We start from the raw sequence: 21,259 nt of genomic DNA, 5'->3' as shown, positions 1-21,259 counted from the left end.
ACAACTTCATTACCAAATCGTTCGATCAAAAAATTACTCCTTCCATTTTTATTAACTTCACGTATTAGCTTTGACTGAAGTCAAACTTTATCAAATTTGACCAAGTTGAAAGTAACACATTTATGTGATGCGAAAATATATCTAATGATTAATCCAATGATATATTTTTTTAGGTTCAATGATATATATATTTGAAGGTATATATGTTAATATATTTTTCCACAAACTTGTTGAAAGTATATAAAGTTTGAATTTAGACAAACCTAATATGGGGAGTAAATAAAAATGGCGGGCGTAGGAAGAAAACACGGGAATATGATGCATGTCACGCAGCGTAATTTTCCTATTGCATCTTAAAAAAATACATTGGAGTTAATAGAGAAAAATACATTGGAGTTAATAGCGTAATTTTCCCGTGCTTTCATCAGTAATGTTCCCATAGACATGCTCCCTAGGATCTTACTAAATCGAAAAAAGGCTTGGCTGTATCTCTAAATGAAATCTTCTCCCTCCCATGTGGTGATAATCCATCCCAACAGTCAGTCAATCAATGGTTATTGTACGGCTTTGCTCTCTCTCTCTCTCTTTGCAGCAGCCATCTTCAGACGACCACTGCACATGCCTCCCACCTCAACAGAAAATTCAGAAACTTTCGGCCGCACCAAACATGTTGCAAGCATCATCTTTCTCAACTTATTAGAGTCATGTCGTTCATGTGTAGTACAGTAACTATTACTAGGTAGGAAACCACTTTTTTTCTTCTTCTTCCGTCTGAAACAAAGCATGATGTATGTGTGCGTGCAACCTGCAGGAGATTCCAGCGGAGCACCGGGGCGACGCGGTGAGCAGCCTGGTGTACGAGGTGAACGCGCGCGTGCGCGACCCCATCTACGGCTGCGTCGGCGCCATCACGTCGCTGCAGCGACAGGTGGAGTCGCTACAGACCCAGCTCGCGCTGGCGCAGGCCGAGATGGTCAGGCTCAGGATGGCCAACGCCTACGGCGGCACGGCACGCCGCAACGGCGGCGGTGGAAGCAGCGCCAGCGGCTCGCCGTCCTCCATGTCGTCGCCGACCAAGGCCACGCCGGATCATCACATGGCGGTCGACCAGTCCGGCGTGATGGAGCTGGAGCTGGAGTGCTCCAGGTTCTGGTCCTACTGAAGGTTGGACGACAAGCTCCAGGTTCTGATCACTGGTTCGTCCTCGACCACTCGAGCAGCTAGGACCTCGTATCTACTTGTGATTCAGAGAAAGGAGAGAGATCACTTATTGGAGCGTTCAGAAGGAAGCGGAGGCGCGCGGGGGGCACGGCTGCAACGGCCAGAACTGCGCGGGCTTCACCTTGGAGATGCTGGTGAGCACGCCCAGTGGCATCACGTCGCCCACCACCGTCACCTTGCTCGGGATGTTGATGTGGAGAACGAACCGTCCGACCAGGAGACCATGACGCCGGAGCTGAAGCTGGACGGCGGCGGCGAGCTTGCCGTCGGCGTGGAGATGGAGCTGGAGCTGAGGGGGGCAGGTGAGCATGAGGGGAACAGAGGCGGACGCGAGGTGGATTCGTTCTGTCAGAATTAATTCAGGTGGAGAGAGTACGGGTTGAATAGGGGAAAAGTCAGGGGGTTTCTGCAAAAGTGCATGCGCTGACCGGTCCAGCCACCTAGCTGCCAATTGTCGAGTTGTGATTGGCCTGGGACTAAATCATCACATGAGGTACAAGTTGAGGTATGATAGAGTCACGTTTTGCAAATTTAAAACTGAATCATCACATTTTGTGCAAGTTAAGGTACCTCGGGTGCTATTACCTCGGAAAAAAATGTAGATACGTACCGGGGCCGCTTCGAAATCCAACCGCTCGTCCACGCAATCCTGCGATGCCGTCTGTGATTGGTCCTCGACACGTACCTCCACGCCATTAACCGGCCAATCCAGAACGGGCCCGCCCTCTGGAAAATTCCACGCAGACGCAGCCCTACGCGGGCCCGCAACTATACATACCGCCCGAGCTCCGTCCCCTTCCTCCAGAGAGTTCCGTTTCTTTTCTCCCCCTCTTCCTCGCCGAAGGAGCAGCAAGTATTCCGGTCGAATTGATAGGGGAGACGAGGAGCAGCGATGGCCGCCGCTCGAGCCAGATGGCGGTTCCTCGCGCTGCCCCTGGCGCTGCTCCTCGCGATCGGCTCGTCGCGCGGCCTCGACGCGGCGCCCAAGCCCCCCGTCCCCAAGGCCATCTCCGTGAGTCCCCCCTCCCTCCCTTAACCTCTCGTGCCACGGCTTGATCGATCACGGCCTGATTGGAGCTGATGGGCGACGCGGTTGTCGGATCCGCGCTGCAGGACCTGAGGGAGGCGATCGTGAAGGGGCTGGGGCTCCAGTCGGAGGAGCTCAAGGTGTCCGGGTTCGACGTGAGGGACGCGCTGGTGGGGCACGCGGTGGCGTACGAGTTCGACATGGAGGTCGGGAGGAAGGCCGTGCCGGTGCGGCTGCTCGAGGACGTCAACCGCTGGGACTTCGTCGACCTGCCCATCTTCCGGTCCCAGGCCGACGCCGACGACACGGCGCTCGCCGAGATCGGGCGGGGGAGCTTCGACCCCACGCTGCCGCCCTTCCAGCTCGCCGGGCCCATGGAGCTCTGGATCCAGGACGGCGACGACGTCAGGCTCGCTTTGCCGGTAAGATCAGATGATTTGTTTATTTTTGCTGTATCGCTTGTCTTAAGGTTGGTTGAGAGTTGAGACTTGAGAGTTGTGGGTTGTTGATATGGTTTCCTTGCCTCTGCCTGTGCCTGAAATCCCAGAGAAGGAGAAGTTTTTTTAAAAAAAAGGGTCAGGCATGCTCACCTTAGTTATCTTTGTTTAATCTTGGAGGACGTCAAGATGGGGACTGGACGAGGTTAGGAGTTAGTGACAGGGGAAAGGTGTGCTACTACTGACAGATATTGTCATCATTCTTCATCTTATACATTAATGTGGGGATCTAACTTGGGATAGAATATTCAATATTGTAAAATAATTGGGCTCAAAACATCAAAACGTAAATACGGTCTCACCTGCACACAAAAGAAGAATATATACAAGATTAGACTGAGCTTAAATTGCATCCCCCCTACAGTATCAACAGAATTGGTAACACTGCCAAGGACCAAAAACACATCTTTTGTCTCTGAACATCAAATGTGGCTACTGTCATGGGCTAGATATTGTAGAGCACTTAGTCAGGTTTCTTATGTCACTTCAAGAAATAAGCAGAAGCAGAGACCATCTTCAGTCATCACATGTTGATAGTGCCAGCTGAAATGGCTGGCTGACTTCTGAATATGTCCGCATAATGAATGGAAGTGCTCTTATGTGTTTAGAAGTTGTGTCACTGTTGCTGCAAACTTTTATTACGATGATGAAAGCTCGTATCTGAATAGGCAATAGTGAAATTATTGGTTGACATCAGGGAGTTGGACATTGTGGATTCCTTGCACTGGTGATTTTAGATAGATCTCACTCACCGTGAGGATGTGTTTGTTTGTACCTACCTGCAATACACTCTGGAATTCATCTCAAAGCCTTGAAAAAATAACGTTCATTTACTTTCTTGTTGTGTGTGTGCGGGCACATTTTCATCTGACGAAAGATACAACATGGCATTCACATACATGCCAACCATTGTGATGCAGCCAGTGGACAAATATTCGTGTTTATTGAATTATACTATACATGTAGACATGGAATTTCATCATATCGCATATGAAATGCTAATATCTGTTTCTGTACAGCATGATGTGGAAGCTGGAACCCTGAAGAAAGTTGTTCTTGCTGATGGTGCGGTGGTAACAGTGAAAGGTGCTAGGGCGGTGAGCCTCCGTTTGCCCCTCGAACTACCACTTCCTCTCAACCGCACCACATACAAGGGCCGCCTGTCTAGCTTGCTTTCCATTGCTCGAGCCCTACGCGGTGCGGCTCGGTCTAATCAGAAACCCCTGATGTCCCTCCGGATCGAGGGTCCAACCTCCTTATCATCAACCCCTTCCATGTCTCCGAATGACAAGCTCAAGCTCAAAAGGTTGGCCCCAGGTCAAGTGGAGCTCTCCTCGCGTGCCATCCCTGCCGTCACAGACGATGAGGATGAATCACCTAGCCCCGGATTGTGGCCCTTTTTGTCATTGAATGCATCGGATGGCAGCCTGCAGGGGCTTGAAGAACTACTGGCCAAGGTTCTCGGTAAGAAGGCGGGTGAGAAGGGCACGTTCAAGTTGGTGAATGCACGGGCGTCGGCGCAAACATATGTCAAAATGGGATTCACGGTGGAGAAGCGGATTGCTGATGGAGAGGTGAACTGGTCTAACTTGCCCGAGTGGAAAACAAAGCCCAACAAGTTGAGAGCGCACTATGAAGTTCTTGCTCGCGTGGAGCGTGGCCAGGCGATCCCGGAGAGGATCGCCCAGGTGCAGCCTTTCCAGGTGGACGAGGCCATGTCCGAGAGCATGCTCACCGGAAACGTGTCTAGATCGAAGATGGAGGTCGTAAACCCCCCACCGGTTTATTTCACTTTGTGAGACTGGGAGGGGCTGGAAGCTTTTTTTATTTCCAAAGCTCTACTTGGGATGGATGTGGCAAAAAATACTGATTTATGAGTTAACATGGAACTTGTGTTGTACTGGCTAGCTTTGTAAATTACGGGCGTGAGCAAGGAGGCCTTAAGCATGGGATGGCATTTTGGCTCTGGGAACCTTGATGAACAGTCAATTCAAAACAAATAGTAAATAAATTATAAAAATTCTGAGTTTTGGTAAATGTTTCATGTCAGTGCAACAAAGGTGCTTGACAGTTTTCATGTGAATCGGTGAATAAACAAAATTAAGTTAACATTTGAAGGTGATATTTGGCGTTTGACTTTTTTTTTGCACATTTCAAAATGCTAAGGATTTGCAGATATAGCATTTGTGTGTGATGACACATCCATCCATTTATTTATTTGACATTTTCAAAAAAAAACATTTTTAACGCGCAGAGCATATGCTCCTTAGAGCCAAATTGGATTCCTGATAGAGCTTCAAGGTGATTGATTTTTATCTCTCGTGTATGGCCTTTTTTTTCTTTGAGAGGGAATGCCTATTCGGCAATTTCGAAGCCAACAAAATTGGATCATGAATCAAAAATGGAAATAAGAAACTAGGAGGGACATCATCCCAAAAAATAAAAGACTTCAACTTGTACGAATGTTTTGCTAAGTTGTGCGTAACTAAATTTGCATCCCGCTTGCAATGCTGAAAGGATATTCCAGCAATGTGTTGTGCCTTTGCGAAGATTTTCGCCAGTATAACTGAGGAGGGACCAAATAATTCAATGACTCCAGTGCATGCATTAATCAAGTCCAAACAGTCTGATTCCACCGCCGCTCCCAAGCATACTAGTCTTTCTAGTAGCTCAAATCCTTTGAGCATGGCTAAAGGCTTTGCCGATCCAGCATCCAACACATGGTGTATAGGTTCAGCAGCACCCGCAATCGCTTCACTAGAATTGTTACGTAAGACAACCCCCACAACTCCCGTGCCATCATTATGAAAAGCCACATCGTCGTCCGTACCAGCCCCATCTATCTACTAGAGCCTCACTGCCTCTTGGTAGGGTCGCTGTCGCAACCATGCGCGAGTCAATGCTGAGAGGTATAAGACCATGCATCATCATTCTCTAACTTTCGCTTGCTTATGTAAGGAGCATTGATGCCGCCTATTAGAGATGATATTTTTTTTTACACTATATGTGTTAGACCGAATGTCTCCCTGCTTGTTCATGCTTCCAACTACGTTCTTTGGCTTGTCATGGGCAATTCAACGGACATGTCCATGGTCCTGCCATTATCCTTGAGGCCAAGGATGATTAAAACAACGGATTGGCATGTGCGATTCTTGAAGTGGCATCAATACGATGCATCAACTACCTCTCTTCTTGAGGTTCGCCCTTGGAGAGGCACCATTACTGGAGTTTGAAGCCAGTCATTGCAAGTACAAGTTGGGATATTATCCAGCAGATGGGGTATATCCAGCATGAGCCACAAATATTTAAGCCAATATCGGACCCTCAAGGTAACAAGAGAGGTCATTTTGTGAGGTAATAGGAAAGATATGGGGTGTGCATTTGGGGTGTTGCAAAGACCAATCTGCTATTTCTTGCTATTATGCATGACATACCTGTGATCATGCACAACATGATCATTAAGGATAGGCTTGGTTAAGCGGTGGTCTGCGGGTGTGAGGGCATGGGGAGGCGGGCAATTTGTAGGAATAAAGACTCGATCGCAAGATTTGTTCAAGTGCGATAAGAGATCGAAGACCTTGCTTCCCATGAGCAACTCATAGATGATTTTGTGGAGGACTTGTAGGCATTCCATGGTCAGCGCATAGTTTCTTCATGTTTGTTTGGTGACACCATATTGACAATTCAAAAATTATATTCGCAAGTGTGTGGTGCATGATAAAAAAATATTGGATTAGTAATTGATAAACCGTGAAGTTATTCGTAGTGCACTTGCATAACTGGAACAGAGGTGAAGCTAGGTGATAAAATACAGTTAATCTGTTTTACACAATCAGTGATATATAATGAAAAATATTTCATGAATCTTCCCTTCTTCACTAAATGGTTATTTTGGATCATCAATTATAGAATAGTTATTGAAGATGCTCGGAGTTACTACTACTTCTAGCTTCTACAACAAAATGTACGGAATTCGTTAGGCTGGTCGTAATGGTAGTATCATAAGAGTATCATGCATGTCAACTAGGCAATTTTGAGACTACCCACAATGGAAGTAACATAAGTAGTGATATCACACTTATCTAGGCAAAATAGATGATGTGGCATGTAATTAATGAAGAAAGAGAGGCATGTAGTAACATAGCTAGTTACTGTAACATCAACATATAAAAAAAGATGAGTCTATTGTTGGAAATATGCCCTAGAGGCAATAATAAATTGGTTATTATTATATTTCCTTGTTCATGATAATCGTCTATTATCCATGCTAGAATTGTATTGATGGGAAACTCAGATACATGTGTGGATACATAGACAACACCATGTCCCTAGTAAGCCTCTAGTTGACTAGCTCGTTGATCAATAGATGGCTACGGTTTCCTGACCATGGACATTGGATGTCGTTGATAACGGGATCACATCATTGGGAGAATGATGTGATGGACAAGACCCAATCCTAAGCCTAGCACAAAGATCGTGTAGTTCGTATGCTAAAGCTTTTCTAATGCCAAGTATCATTTCCTTAGACCATGAGATTGTGCAACTCCCGGATACCGTAGGAATACTTTGGGTGTGCCAAACGTCACAACGTAACTGGGTGGCTATAAAGGTACACTACAGGTATCTCCGAAAGTATCTGTTGGGTTGGCACGAATCGAGACTGGGATTTGTCACTCCGTGTGACGGAGAGGTATCTCTGGGCCCACTCGGTAGGACATCATCATAATGTGCACAATGTGATCAAGGAGTTGATCACGGGATGATGTGTTACGGAACGAGTAAAGAGACTTGCCGGTAACGAGATTGAACAAGGTATCAGGATACCGACGATCGAATCTCGGGCAAGTACAATACCGCTAGACAAAGGGAATTATATACGGGATTGATCGAATCCTCGACATCGTGGTTCATCCGATGAGATCATCGTGGAACATGTGGGAACCAACATGGGTATCCAGATCCCGCTGTTGGTTATTGACCGGAGAACGTCTCGGTCATGTCTGCATGGTTCCCGAACCCGTAGGGTCTACACACTTAAGGTTCGATGACGCTAGGGTTATAAAGGAAGTTTGTATGTGGTTACCGAATGTTGTTCGGAGTCCCGGATGAGATCCCGGACGTCACGAGGAGTTCCAGAATGGTCCGGAGGTAAAGATTTATATATGGGAAGTCCTGTTTTGGTCACCAAAAAAGTTTAGGGTTTTATCGGTAACGTACCGGGACCATCGGGAGGTTCCCGGAGGTCCACCAAGTGGGGCCACAAGCCCCGGAGGGCTGCATGGGCCAAGTGTGGGAGGGGACCAGCCCCAGGTGGGCTGGTGCGCCCCCCCCCCCCACAAGGGCCCAAGGCGCCTAAGGGGAGGAGGGGGGGCAAACCCTAAGGGTAGATGGGCCTTAGGGCCCATACCTGGTGCTCCTCCCTCTCCCCTCCACCTGGCCGCCACCCAGATGGGATCTGGGGGCTGCCGCCACCCCTAGGGAGGGAACCCTGGGTGGGGGCGCAGCCCCTCCCCTCCCCCTATATATACTTGAGGTTTGGGCTGCCCAAAGACACACGAGTTCCTCTCCTTCTTGGCGCAGCCCTACACCTCTCCCTCCTCGTCTCTTGCGGTGCTTGGCGAAGCCCTGCTGGAGTACCACGTTCCTCCACCACCACCACGCCGTTGTGCTGCTGCTGGATGGAGTCTTCCTCAACCTCTCCCTCTCTCCTTGCTAGATCAAGGCATGGGAGACGTCGTCGGGCTGTACGTGTGTTGAACGCGGAGGTGCCGTCCGTTCGGCAATAGGATCTCCGGTGATTTGGATCACGACGAGTACAACTCCTTCAACCCCGTTCTCTTGAACGCTTCCGCTTAGCGATCTACAAGGGTATATAGATGCACTCTCCTTCCCCTCGTTGCTGGTTTCTCCATAGACAGATCTTGGTGACACGTAAGAAAATTTTGAATTTCTGTTACGTTCCCCAACATCTATAGCCTAATAAATGAAGTGATGTATAACACAATACACATATTACTACCCACTGTGAAGGTAGTAACATATGCATGTTACTACTCTAAGTTACTCCCCACTGTGACTAGTCTGATGAGGTGTCATATCATTAAATGAAGAAAAAAATGGTGGAGTATCATATTATGATATCATATCATAATAAATGCTATGCTACTTTGTGTCATGCATGACAATAAATAGAGTACTACATGATATTAATATATGATACTATGCATTAGAAAGGTAATATCTTACACTAGTATCATATGCATGATATTATTATATGATACTCCCCATTACAACCAACCTTATACATTAACTCTGAGCCAAAAAGGAGACCATAAGTCCAGGTGGCGAGGATGGGCCGATGACGTCCTTGTTATTGGTATGTGCCTCGATGGGCAGGGGTCGTCATCAGTGATGAGTGATGTCCACTGTAATGGTCGCTTCGCCTCACGCAGTCACTGTATTATTGCATATATCGTCTCTTACTCCCTCCATCATGATTTATTAGCTCTGTCGAAATTGAGCCTAAAGTTGATAAAAAATTCTGACCAACAAAATATGAGCTGTGTGCCGCAACAATTATATTATTGGTGGCATATACTCCCTCAGTTCCAAAATAATTGAAGTTATAGTAGGAGTTTTCTAAGTCAAACGTTTTAAAATTTGATGATCAAATCTATAGAGAAATCAACATCAAGATCTGTGATATCGAATATATATATATATATATATATATATATATATACACTCCTATAAAAATGCGAGTTGGTGATGATGGTGTGCCTGCCTTCGGGCTATATGTACCGTCTGATCTGAAATCTAAGGTTGAGATTGAGACTGAGATGTATTGTGCCCAACCAACCGCCAAAACACGAATAGTCTAGAGGTTTCTCCTTCTCTAGGGAAACAGATTATTCTAGAACCCCTCCAAACCTCTAGACTATTCATGATATATGCAATTATATACTGATTCATTGCAAGCGTGAGATTATTGACACTAACAATTTAACATGTATATATCGACGTATTAAAAGGAGGAAATTCTAGCCACGAGCAGGATTCGTCCTCCCACTTCTCAGGAAGATGACAGTTTTAAGTCACCGCCTTATTATGTCACAGTGGCTCAACTCAGCGACATCCATGCCCAACACAAGAGGAGGGGGCTCGAAGACCGGTGTTTGCTCCGTAGTTAAGTATCAGTGACTAGATTATGCATACCCCGTTGCAACGTACGGGCTCTTTTGCTAGTATATATATGTATATATGTGTGTGTGTATATATATATATAATACTCCATCCGTTCACTTTTATAAGTCGTTATAGACAAGTGAAATTGAGTTGTTTTTGCACACTGTCTGAAACATCTACAAAGCCTTATAAAAATGAATAGAGGGAGTATAAAAAACATTTCATAATGAATCTGCTGAAGTAATTGGTTTATAGATGTTAATAAATTTTCTTATAGGCTTGGTCAAACTTAATAAAGTTTGACATAGGACAATGCTAGCAATTCAATTATTTTGAAATGAAGGGAGTAACTCATAATTTATTAGTCAATCTTGAGATTGAAATTTGACTTAAAATTGGTGAGGGATTTATAAACCGAACGGAGGAAGTTGAACTCACTCGGCGGTCACACGGCACAGGTTCCATGCGAATATTCTCGTGTTGTACTCGCAGCTGTTTTTTTTTCTCTGAGGGGATGTACCGGCACTCTGGCAGTTGCTTGTAAAGATCTGCACCGCTTCCATGAAAACGTAGCAGTCGGGGCCTGGCAGCAATGGCTGCTTGAAAGCCTTTGAACAACCCGGCACGTGGCCCGCTTCACGCCTCTACCCACCGCGGCCCGGTTCTCACCGACAAGCATGGCCCGCATATCGGTCCATCCAAACCTCTCCCCGCACCACCGCCCGCTCCTCCCACAGATCGCACCGCCACCACCACGTTGCCCTAGAAGGTTTCCGCCCGGTCCACCGCAGCAGCACACAAAGGGCAAAGCGACCGCAGCGGGAAGCCTCCACAGCGGGACCCGAACCGGCCGCCGCGCCGCCCCGAACGCCGCCGCCGCCGCGCCGCCCCCGCCCCCGCCCCCTCTCCGCGACGACGGGATGGGGCGAAAGGGGCCCAAGGGGCCCAAGGGGGCCAAGGCGAACGCCGACGCCCTCACGAAGGCCGCCCTGGCCGCCATGAGCGAGGAGACGACCGTACGCATCACCACGGTGCTGGAGGACTTCCGCGCCTCCGACGCCCAAGGTTCGCGCCATTCGCCTTCCTATCACATTGGATGTTCCCGTTTCCGTAGGCGCCCAGCGTGCTCTCTCGTCGTTTTTGGTGCGATTCCGTTGTGCTGCGGATACGGCACGCTCCGTGGGCAGTGGGAGCTAGGGTTTCAAGCCTTCGAGCTTAGGATTGAGGGCTGCTCATCTTATCATAGTATCGCCAATCTAATTCCGCAGCCGTTATTTTGGGTAGCTTTGACTTATTTTGCTAGCTTTGTGGTGTACTTGATGGCAATGCAACCAGTGTTTCTAGCTTCACTGCTGGTCCCGAGTGTGTTTACAAGTATGGTAAACGTTTATCATCTAGAGTTTAATGCTGCCACAATGCCTATCCTGAGTGTGTGGTTAATCGGTCATAAGGAAGGTGAATGCTCAATCAGTGTTCTTTCTCGCCACCATATGTGCTATTTGTACCAATACTAGTTTTAGAGTTTCCTTCTGGATAAGTTAGTCTGTTTTCTACTACCAAATAGCCTTCCATAGGTCATGCGGTGACATCATCTGACTCAAAAAAGGAACTTGTTAGTGCTTTTTGGTTGATTTGCAGTGTCCCATTTTTCTTTTCTTTTGAGAAACATTCCAAATTATTGTTGAAGAACTGTATGCCCACTAGACTGGTAACACAAAATTGCCTAACTGGGTGACAGGGTCTTATATTAGTTGGTTGTAAATATACAAGTCGTGGTTATGCTTTCAATAAGGTAGTTGCAGAAGCTTAAATGGTCTTCATGATACTTTTAATCGCCTGTAGAGCCGTTGCTCGCTACCTTATTGCTGCACCAGGGTGTCCATGCCAAGTTTAGTGGTCTATGGGGTGTTATGACCACCATGTGTTTTGATGTTCTTTTCATGTTCTGGACCCAATTTCAGTTTTATCATGGCCCCCCATATTTTCTGTTATGGATCTCCTTGTCGTATTATTTGCCACCTCTACTACTGGTATCTTCTGTTTATTTTATTGTATTGACCTTTATTGAAGCATGCATGGTATTCTTTTCTGTGTTATACTCTGAGCAGAGAAGTAAAATCTACACATTTTTAATTTGCAGTGCACACATTCGAACCTAGTCTTACCAATCAAGAGCGGGCTGCAGTACATGCTATGTGTAAAAAGATGGGCATGATATCAAAGAGTAAAGGGTGAGTTATTTCCTAACTATACTGGATGCATTTTGCAGACTTCTTTCGGTGAAGTGCTAATCGATAACTATGTTTGATCTGTCTTCTCTTTCATCAATCTTCATGCTGACCTATATTTGCAGTATCGACTTACTTCTTATCTGGTGTTTATAGGTATGGGGAACGGCGATGCCTTTCTGTTTACAAAACTAAAAACACACAGGCGCCTGGTAAAGAAGAAGGCCCTAGCAAACTCGGATTTTCTGAAGAAGCAAGACAGATTTTGTTAGATCTGTTTACACACTATCCTCCTGATGATGCTGAATTGAATGGTGATGCTGTCAAGAATCCTGGCGATAAGGCTGCTAAAATTCGATGGAAGACAGATACAGCCTTTTCCAGGCCAGCTATGCAGAAACATGATATAGCAAAGAAGGTCAAGATGCTTACATCGAAATTAAGTGATCCTAGACAGTTGAGGAAGGTTGTATATTCTTGGCTTGATATGTTCCTTTTTTCACCATTTAATTTTGCCAGTCCCAGAATTCTTCCCCTGTACCTGGCATATGTGGTATTTGTAAGTTGGTGCTGAAAGTTGCACACATTTATACAGATTGGTGAAGACAGATCCAAACTTCCGATTGCATCCTTCAAAGATCACATTTCTTCTACCCTAGAAAATCACCAGGTATTGTTCTTTGTGCCAAAGCTTTATCATACTTAAATATGCAAGACTGTCGAAAGAGATAATTCAACTTGGAAAGATGTTGCTCCAAACTAGCTTTAGTGTGATGCTTGGATCAAGTTGGTTGCTGGTTATGTCTTTTCCCATCGGCTGCAGGTTTAATATCAAGATAGTCTAGAATTTACATATTTTTACTCCAGAATTGCCGAGAATCTGCCAGTGTCTTGTACCACAGCTTCTGTTATTATATAGTAATAATAACAACTGTCACAAAAAGTAGTGGATATTTATTTTGTCATTTTCCTGTCTATTTATTTAATTTGATCGATTCATTACTGTACTTCGCTAAATGGACACCCCCCCTGGCATCTGGTGATGCAATTTGATCCTCTTGTATTTCCTATCAGGTGGTTCTTATTTCTGGAGAAACAGGCTGCGGTAAAACTACCCAGGTCTAAGTTGTTCTGATTCTTTCCCGCATTTAATTCGGAAATTCTACTTATTATTGTTGGTTTGTTGGTCTAGTCCATTCCCTATTTTCTTTCAATTCAATCTTGTTCTATGCTCATCTCAACGATATGTACTCTTTGTGCTTGTGCAAATAGTATCTCATAGTTTAGATATCTGCAGTTCTCTTTGTAGAATTGAGTGGTCTTATGCCACTCAAAGGATGCGTTATGTTTCCTATAATCTTTAAAAAACAGTCTCTTCTAATCCATGTCCATAATGTAACACAGTGCAGTCTTTAGTCGTAGATAATGTATTTTGTCTATTGAAACTTGCTTCACATGTTCCTGGGTTTGACTTGCTTCATATTCATATGATAACATCTCCATACTAAAAGACCGGTTAAGGTCAAATTTGTTTTCGTGCATACGGATCGTTGAGAACAAATCTTGATTGTGATTTGTGCTAGTGTTTTTCCTTCTTTTTCCATCTCATTTATCTTCCCGTTCTTACTTAGGTTCCGCAATATATCTTAGATCATGTGTGGGGCAAGGGTGAATCATGTAAGATCATTTGTACTCAACCGCGGCGGATATCAGCTATGTCAGGTAATTTTACTATTAGTTATGTCATAGGCCATTGCTTCTAATTATTTTGCCCTTTATCTGTTGGTTTGATGTAAATTATGCTATGTTCTGTGTCTTATACAGTTGCCGAACGAATCTCTGTTGAAAGAGGAGAGACTGTTGGTGATACAGTTGGGTACAAGGTATATTAATTTTTCAGAATTTCACTTTAATCCATTTGTCTATCGAATTTGCTAAACTGTAGCCATTTCAAAGCACTCCCAGTTTGTTTTCGGACTGCCCCTGAGACTAAACTTGATCATATCTACTATTAAAGGGAAGTTGGTGTTTGTAGGTCATGGATTTTGGCTTTGTTCGTTCTCCCCACCCCCTCATGTTACACCGTTTTTTCCCTCACCGAAAAACCAGCACACGATTTTGGAAGGAAAAAAACAGTGCACGGTCTGATCGCTGCCTCGCACTGTAGCCCACACATCACGTGATCCAGTTACCACCACAACAGACACATCGCACAGCCCCGCCAATTGCCGGTCTGGGCGCACCCCACCTGACATACCTGACGAACCACAATGACCCCCGCCGTCATCTGCTTCGCCTGTTGTGGACGCTCCCGCGGAGGCAGAGGCAGAGGCAGAGGCATGTTTGGGACTGGCTATGACCCTCTAATGGCCTCGCTCGCCTCCGGCCTAAGAAGCATGGACACGGGGACGGAAAGACGGGGATACGCATACGGGGACACGGGATATGCCTTTTTTCAAAAATAGTCATTCGGGGATACGGCAGGATATATAAGTATTTAGAAAAATAAACGTGTAATAAAGATATAGTAGTAAATTTCAGATGAAAGATTGTTATTTAGTACTGGACGTATGTTGCCTCATTTTTAGATGAAAGATTGTTTTTTTTCTTTTGAGGATCACATGGTCACTTTACACGACCCTACACTCAGGGGCCCCTTTAATGTATATATATCTCATCCATTTTTTCTTTTTAATAAAATGCAATATATGTTGATATGGGCCCCTTTTTGGTCTTATTCTATTGTGTATTTTGATTATAGATACGTTTGGAATCGAAGGGAGGGAAGAATTCGTCAATCATTTTCTGCACAAATGGTGTTCTCTTGAGGGTGTTGATAGGCAGAGTAACTAACAGTTCAAATAGGCAACGCGCAGCTGATGATGTAATTATGGGGATAACACACATTATTGTGGTAATAATATTTTGTTCTTAAACTTTCAAATATCTTGGTTACACAATTGTGATTTGAGGTGTGACATGTTCTTGTTATGCGATGCTGCAAGGAAAGGTTTAATGTTAGTAAATGCTCCCTCTTCACAAATACTCCCTCCGTCCGGAATTACTTGTTGCTCAAACGGATGTATCTAGCTCTAAGATAGTGTTAGATACATCCGTTTAAGCTACAAGTAATTCCGGATGTAGGGAGTATAAGATGTTACACCTTTTTTCTGATTTGGATGTATATAGACACGTTTTAATGTGTTTGTTCACTCATTTTAGTCCGTACGTTGTCCATATTGAAATATCCAAAACATCTTATATTTGTGAACGGAGTGAATATAACGGTAAAGCTGTACAGATTGCCAAGGTATTTTCTAGTGTATAAGATGTTGGTGGTGATGATGATATCATGTGGGGGAAAAGCAGTGGCAAAAAACTCGCTTTTCACCAAAGATTTTGCTATTTCCAAAACATTTTACCTCTTTACTAGTACTCCCGTTACACCCTTCCACATGTACCACATATTATTATATTTTTTGGTATTATCAAGAAAGGAGTATCTCTATGGGGCCTCCTTGTTAGCCCAAGGCAAGTTCTTTGCAAATTAACCATGAAACAGATTGTTTGTGAGCTTCAGATATAATTTGGTCAGTGTTTGGCTTTTCGTAATATGTGAATTTGTACGAACTTTCTATTGTTCATAGCGAACCTGCAAAATTGTTGCAGAACTGCAGCTTGCGCACATATTGCACTTAGCCATTTCATTAGATTAATACTTCACTGGAATCATTTTAGATGTATATATTGGGCTTTGTGTTGTTCTATATTGCATTTGAATTAATACTCGCTTTGATTCTCCAGGATGAAATCCATGAAAGGGATAGGTTTTCTGATTTCATGCTGGCTATCTTGAGGTATTTTTGTAACAAAATTTGTGCATATGTTGCATAAATATCACACTGTAATCCTCTAATAATATTTCCTGACCAATTATGTGTAGAGATCTGCTGCCGATGTATCCTCATCTTCATTTGGTAAGAATTATCTTCTTTGTAATTTATTATTCTCGTTGGTAAAGTAGGTCCATTTTATATACTCCCTCCGTCCGAGAAAGCTTGTCCCAAGCTTGTCTCTCAAATGGATGTATCTAGTACTAACTTGGGGCTAGATACATCCATTTGAGGGACAAGCTTTTTCGGACGGAGGGAGTACAACTCAAGTATTGACTAGATTTTAGAAAATCCAACTCACCATTGCCATATCTCGAATACTAAATTTTGTCCGGGCATGTTCCCTTGGTCGCAAGAATTCACTGATGCAATTAACAGGTGCTCATGAGTGCAACGATTGATGCTGAGCGGTTTTCACAATATTTCAATGGATGCCCGGTTATTCGAGTCCCAGGCCATACCTATCCGGTTAGTAACACTCTACATTTGCATTATGTGGCTGTAGATCTTTAATTAGCTGAAAGCTTTGTTGACAACTACATTTTTGACAGGTCAAAACTTTCTATTTGGAGGATGTGCTTTCTATTCTGCAATCTGTAGGTGATAATCATCTTAATCCTGAAACAAATGATCTGGGACTTGACAGTGTGCTAACCGATGATTACAAAAGCTCAATGGATGAAGCAATTAGCATGGCTTTAGCCAGTGATGAATTTGATCTTCTCATTGAGCTTATTTCTATAGAGCAGAACCCAGAAATCTTCAACTACCAACATTCAGAGACTGGTGTGACACCTTTGATGGTTTTTGCCAGGAAGGGTCAGCTTGGGGATGTCTGTATGCTTTTATCATTTGGTGTGGATTGTTCTGCACGGGATCATGATGGAAAATCTGCATTAGATTGGGCACAGCAAGAGAATCAGGTAGAGGCTTATGAAGTTATTAAGAAACATATGGATTGTAGTCCTGCAAAATTGCCTGAAGAAAACGAGCTGCTTAAGAAATACTTGGCCACTATCAACCCAGAACACATTGATACTGTGCTGATAGAACGGTTGCTTAGAAAAATATGTACTGACTCCAATGAAGGAGCTATCTTAGTCTTCCTTCCTGGTTGGGAAGATATAAATCAAACACGGGAGAGGTTACTTGCTTCTTCCTTTCGGGATTCTTCAAAATTTCTTGTACTGTCACTTCATTCCATGATACCATCTTCAGAGCAGAAAAAGGTTTTCAAACGTGCACCGGCAGGGGTTCGTAAAATTATTCTCTCAACCAACATAGCGGAGACTGCAGTAACAATTGATGATATTGTATTTGTTCTAGATAGTGGGAGGATGAAAGAGAAAAGCTATGATCCATACAATAATGTGTCTACACTTCATACTTCTTGGGTATCTCGAGCTAATGCAAGACAGCGTGAAGGACGTGCCGGTCGTTGTCAGCCAGGAATTTGCTATCATCTTTACTCTAGATTTCGAGCAGCCTCGTTGCCAGAATTCCAAATTCCTGAAATTAAGAGGATGCCTATTGAAGAGCTGTGTTTGCAGGTACAGTCGTAGGCTCCTAGCTAATACTTCTGTTGTCCCTAATGTTTAAAGTAAACACAATGCTCCTCAGTATTACACTTGGCAGCAATGACATGCGGTGCAGTTTATACTGCTTGATCCAACAAGATTATCTTGTTATCACTGACAACTGTTTGTTGTTTCAATTTTTGCGGTGCAGGTCAAACTGCTTGATCCAAACTCTAAAATAGCAGACTTTTTAAAGAAGACCTTGGATCCTCCAGTTACAGAGACTGTAAAAAATGCTATTACTGTGCTTCAGGATCTTGGTGCTTTAACTCAAAATGAACAATTGACAGATTTGGGTGAAAAGTTAGGTTCTCTCCCGGTCCATCCATCCACAAGCAAGATGCTCCTGTTTGGTATATTGATGAACTGCCTTGATCCTGCATTGACATTGGCATGTGCAGCAGACTATAGAGATCCTTTCGTCCTTCCTATGGCTCCGGATGAGAGAAAAAGGGCTGCTGCAGCCAAGGTTGAGCTTGCTTCATTATATGGTGGATATAGTGACCAGCTTGCTGTTGTAGCAGCATTTGATTGTTGGACGTGTGCCAAAGAGAAAGGACAAGAAGCTTTGTTTTGTTCAAAGTACTTTGTAGCTTCAAACACCATGAATATGTTGTCTAGTATGAGGAAACAGCTTCACAGTGAACTAGCTCAAAGAGGATTTCTTCCTGCTGATACATCTGCCTGCAGCTTGAATGCTAAAGTTCCAGGTACTCAAGTTTTTATGAAAATAGGAGTTATGAAACACTGCATATAATGTGGTTCCCTTGTGTCCTTTTCCTGCTTTGCAATATGAGTGGCAATACGTACAAGGATATATATGTTTATATATGCAGCAAGTCATTTGATTCACCACTTAAGAGAAGCTTCCATTCTCTCAAGTGTGTGTGGAGGTTTCTGTGGCTATTTAAGTAGAAAGCTGCATGCGTTGGTACTTTGAAGAATTACAATCTTGCAGAAATTTCTTTATTATTCAAACATAGGCATCACATCCTTTTAAATCGTGGTAGTTACACCATGCAAACCATGGTTACACATTAGTTTGAATAAGATAATGTCGCAGTCAGTGCTATTGTATATAAGTGATTTAGTTACCTGGTTCTGTTGAGTTTAAAGTTGTTACGTATGCCAATCACAGGTTTAATTCATTACAGAATTTTGTTTTGTATTTCAGATCAATCTTGTTCTAGTTTAGAAGCAATCCATTACATACATTTTCGTTTGTAGTAAAGCTATTTTTAATGCATGCACTGGTTTCTATGTTCATTTTCAAATCTTGCTTTGCAGCCTTATTATGTTTAAATTTGACGGTTTTCTTGCAACTTTGGTAGGTATCATTAGTGCTGTCCTTGTGGCTGGCGCTTACCCAATGGTAGGACGATTGCTCCCTCCTCGCAAAAATGCTAGAAGGGCAGTTGTGGAAACAGCAAGTGGTGCCAAAGTTCGACTACACCCGCATTCTTCCAACTTTAACTTGTCATTTAATAAATCCTCTGGGAATCCACTAATGGTATTTGATGAAATCACTCGAGGTGATGGTGGAATGTATGTAAAGAACTGTTCAGTTGTTGGATCATATCCTTTACTTCTGCTTGCTACAGAAATAGCTGTTGCTCCACCTGATGATGTAAGTGATGAGGATGATGAAGGTTCCAGTGGGGATGAAGCGGGAAAAAGCACTCTGGGACAACAAAAGGAGGAGATCATGTCTTCTCCCGACAACACTGTTTCAGTTGTTGTTGATCGGTGGCTCCGATTTGATGCTACTGCTCTGGATGTTGCTCAGATATACTGCCTACGAGAACGCCTAGCATCTGCTATTCTTTTCAAAGTAAGATTCAGTTATCTTGTTATCACATTTTCTAATTTAATCTGGGAACAGTGCACTATAATTTGCTCTGGCTTCCATCTGATGTTCCATAAAGTTTCATGCATCATCTGTCAGGCATATTATCAAACTTATGTTCAATCCATTCTGCACAGCTTTTCCCTCTTCTGGTCTGTACAATTGTTTAAAATACTTTTCTCATTTTGCTTGTAATGCAGAATCTTTGCTAAGAAATACTCCATCCGGGAATACTTGTCGGACAAATGGATGTATCTAGATGTATTTTAGTTCTAGATACACCCATTTTTTATCTATTTCTCCGACAAGTATTTTCAGATGGAGGGAGTATATAGCTATACAAATGATCACACTTAGGATAGAGCGTGTGGATCATATGTTGTCACCTTCCTGTCAAACTGTCAAGAGGCATATGATGAAGTTTGTTACTTTGTCTTCTTTCTGACGAAAGGATGTTTTTGTACAGGTGAAACATCCACAGGATGTTCTCCCGCCTGCTCTTGGAGCAACGATGTATGCGATTGCTTGTATCCTATCGTATGATGGCTTGCCTGGTAATTTGGCAACAAAACATGGTTCAGGTCAGAGCTCAGCAGATGCTAGCGGATCAGCTGAGGGAAGGAAAGGTGGTTTTATTCCGCCTGGTGGTTTCCTTATGTCATTGCTATCGGACATACCACCCAATGCACTTCATCATCAGAAGTCATCTAATCATCCAGGGGGTGGTTCAGGGCATATTAGGTCATCGAGGGCCCCCGCTGGTAGATTTAATCAGTCGCAGCAGCGTCCTGGCCGCAACAGCTCTGGACCAGGGAGTTCAGCATCACAATCTTTCAAAAGACAGCGGGACGCTGCACGGTGACCTGACCGTGGCTCACATGTAATTCAGTACTGGATCCCATGCTTGGGTCTCACAAGAAAAGTGCCATGGTTGGGAATTAATGAGGATTTTGCGGTGTTTGTTGGGACGAAGGCAAAATGTGCAAGCAAGGAATGTGGAAAGGCAATGCCTTAATCTGTCAAGGAGACCATAAGATGTTCCTGTTCATGACCTGCAGTTTTGCAGAACAGTGCATCTTGTTGTTCTGTTCGCCTTGCTGCCTAGCTCTCTTTCATGCCGGGACTACCGTCTAATTTCAATTGATGGTGTATCCGTGTCTCAGAGTTGCTAGGACTTGGCTAAAAACCAGGCACCCGGTTTTGTGCTGAGAACAGTTACTGTACGTGACAGTTAGGATTTAGTAGTATGCGTTGATATATCTATCCTATGAAATTACGTATCTGTATCCTCTGTTTTCCTGGCATGACATGAGCAAAACAGCTGGGAGCTCCGTAGGGCGGTTTATTCGGTCCTTACAAAAATATTCAAAAACTAGGTTGATGCAGTTCAGTACAAAAACAAACAAATTTTGTTTATTTTTAGGTCGTTTGCTGTCCTGTTGCTGGATTATTTCTGTTGTCTTTATTTATTTATTTTTGTTTTATCAATTTTTGGAAGTTCTGTGCTCGTTTTATAGGGTTCTTTTATTAATCCCTATGGCTGCTGAACACAGCCAGAGATCATGTACCTGCACCCTCTCCCCTGAAAGTGTTTAATTCTTTACAGAGGGAGCACGTCCTTTGTATGCAATCTCTTCACATGTGCCTGTTTTCGAAAACAAATCATGTCTGTTTTTAGATTGTAGACAGGCATTAAATGGTTGAACTGTAGCGATGTGATGTGGTGGATATGGCGACGTCTGGCCCTGCACCATCTGTAGGATAGCGTCGTAGATTCAAGTGGCA

At 43.9% G+C, this 21,259-nt stretch overlaps 3 protein-coding genes across 4 annotated transcripts; 2 read left to right on the top strand and 1 right to left on the bottom strand.

Moving 5' to 3' along the window:
* Positions 1-737: 737 nt before the first annotated feature.
* LOC125544888 lies at positions 738-1,854 on the bottom strand. Its single transcript, XM_048708672.1, has 2 exons — positions 1,343-1,854; positions 738-1,234 (listed from the first exon to the last, which is right to left on the bottom strand). Exons 1-2 carry the CDS (start codon positions 1,529-1,531, stop codon positions 938-940), a joined length of 486 nt encoding a protein of 161 aa, XP_048564629.1. The 5' UTR covers positions 1,532-1,854; the 3' UTR covers positions 738-937.
* A 146-nt stretch (positions 1,855-2,000) lies between these two features.
* LOC125544887 lies at positions 2,001-4,645 on the top strand. The gene is made up of 3 exons (XM_048708671.1): positions 2,001-2,233; positions 2,335-2,670; positions 3,765-4,645. The coding sequence occupies exons 1-3, from the start codon at positions 2,114-2,116 to the stop codon at positions 4,542-4,544; spliced, it is 1,236 nt and encodes a 411-aa protein (XP_048564628.1). The 5' UTR covers positions 2,001-2,113; the 3' UTR covers positions 4,545-4,645.
* A 5,881-nt stretch (positions 4,646-10,526) lies between these two features.
* LOC125544886 (DExH-box ATP-dependent RNA helicase DExH6-like) lies at positions 10,527-20,896 on the top strand. 2 transcript variants are annotated; one of them, XM_048708668.1, is made up of 15 exons: positions 10,527-10,995; positions 12,071-12,161; positions 12,315-12,624; positions 12,754-12,828; positions 13,233-13,277; positions 13,790-13,880; positions 13,983-14,041; positions 14,920-15,072; positions 15,963-16,015; positions 16,102-16,135; positions 16,430-16,519; positions 16,603-17,601; positions 17,780-18,338; positions 18,960-19,459; positions 19,941-20,896. In XM_048708668.1, the coding sequence occupies exons 1-15, from the start codon at positions 10,608-10,610 to the stop codon at positions 20,334-20,336; spliced, it is 3,843 nt and encodes a 1,280-aa protein (XP_048564625.1). In that variant the 5' UTR covers positions 10,527-10,607; the 3' UTR covers positions 20,337-20,896. The 2 variants fall into 2 exon arrangements, with proteins under 2 accessions (XP_048564625.1, XP_048564626.1); XM_048708669.1 differs by lacking the exon at positions 14,920-15,072 and having other exon boundaries at positions 10,532-10,995.
* The last annotated feature ends 363 nt before the right edge of the window (positions 20,897-21,259 follow it).

The sequence above is a fragment of the Triticum urartu genome, chromosome 3, assembly GCF_003073215.2.
Source record: "Triticum urartu cultivar G1812 chromosome 3, Tu2.1, whole genome shotgun sequence".
Taxonomy (NCBI): Eukaryota; Viridiplantae; Streptophyta; class Magnoliopsida; order Poales; family Poaceae; genus Triticum; species Triticum urartu.
The sequence above is the reverse complement of the archived record's forward strand: the minus strand, read 5'-3'. Positions and strand labels throughout refer to the sequence as shown.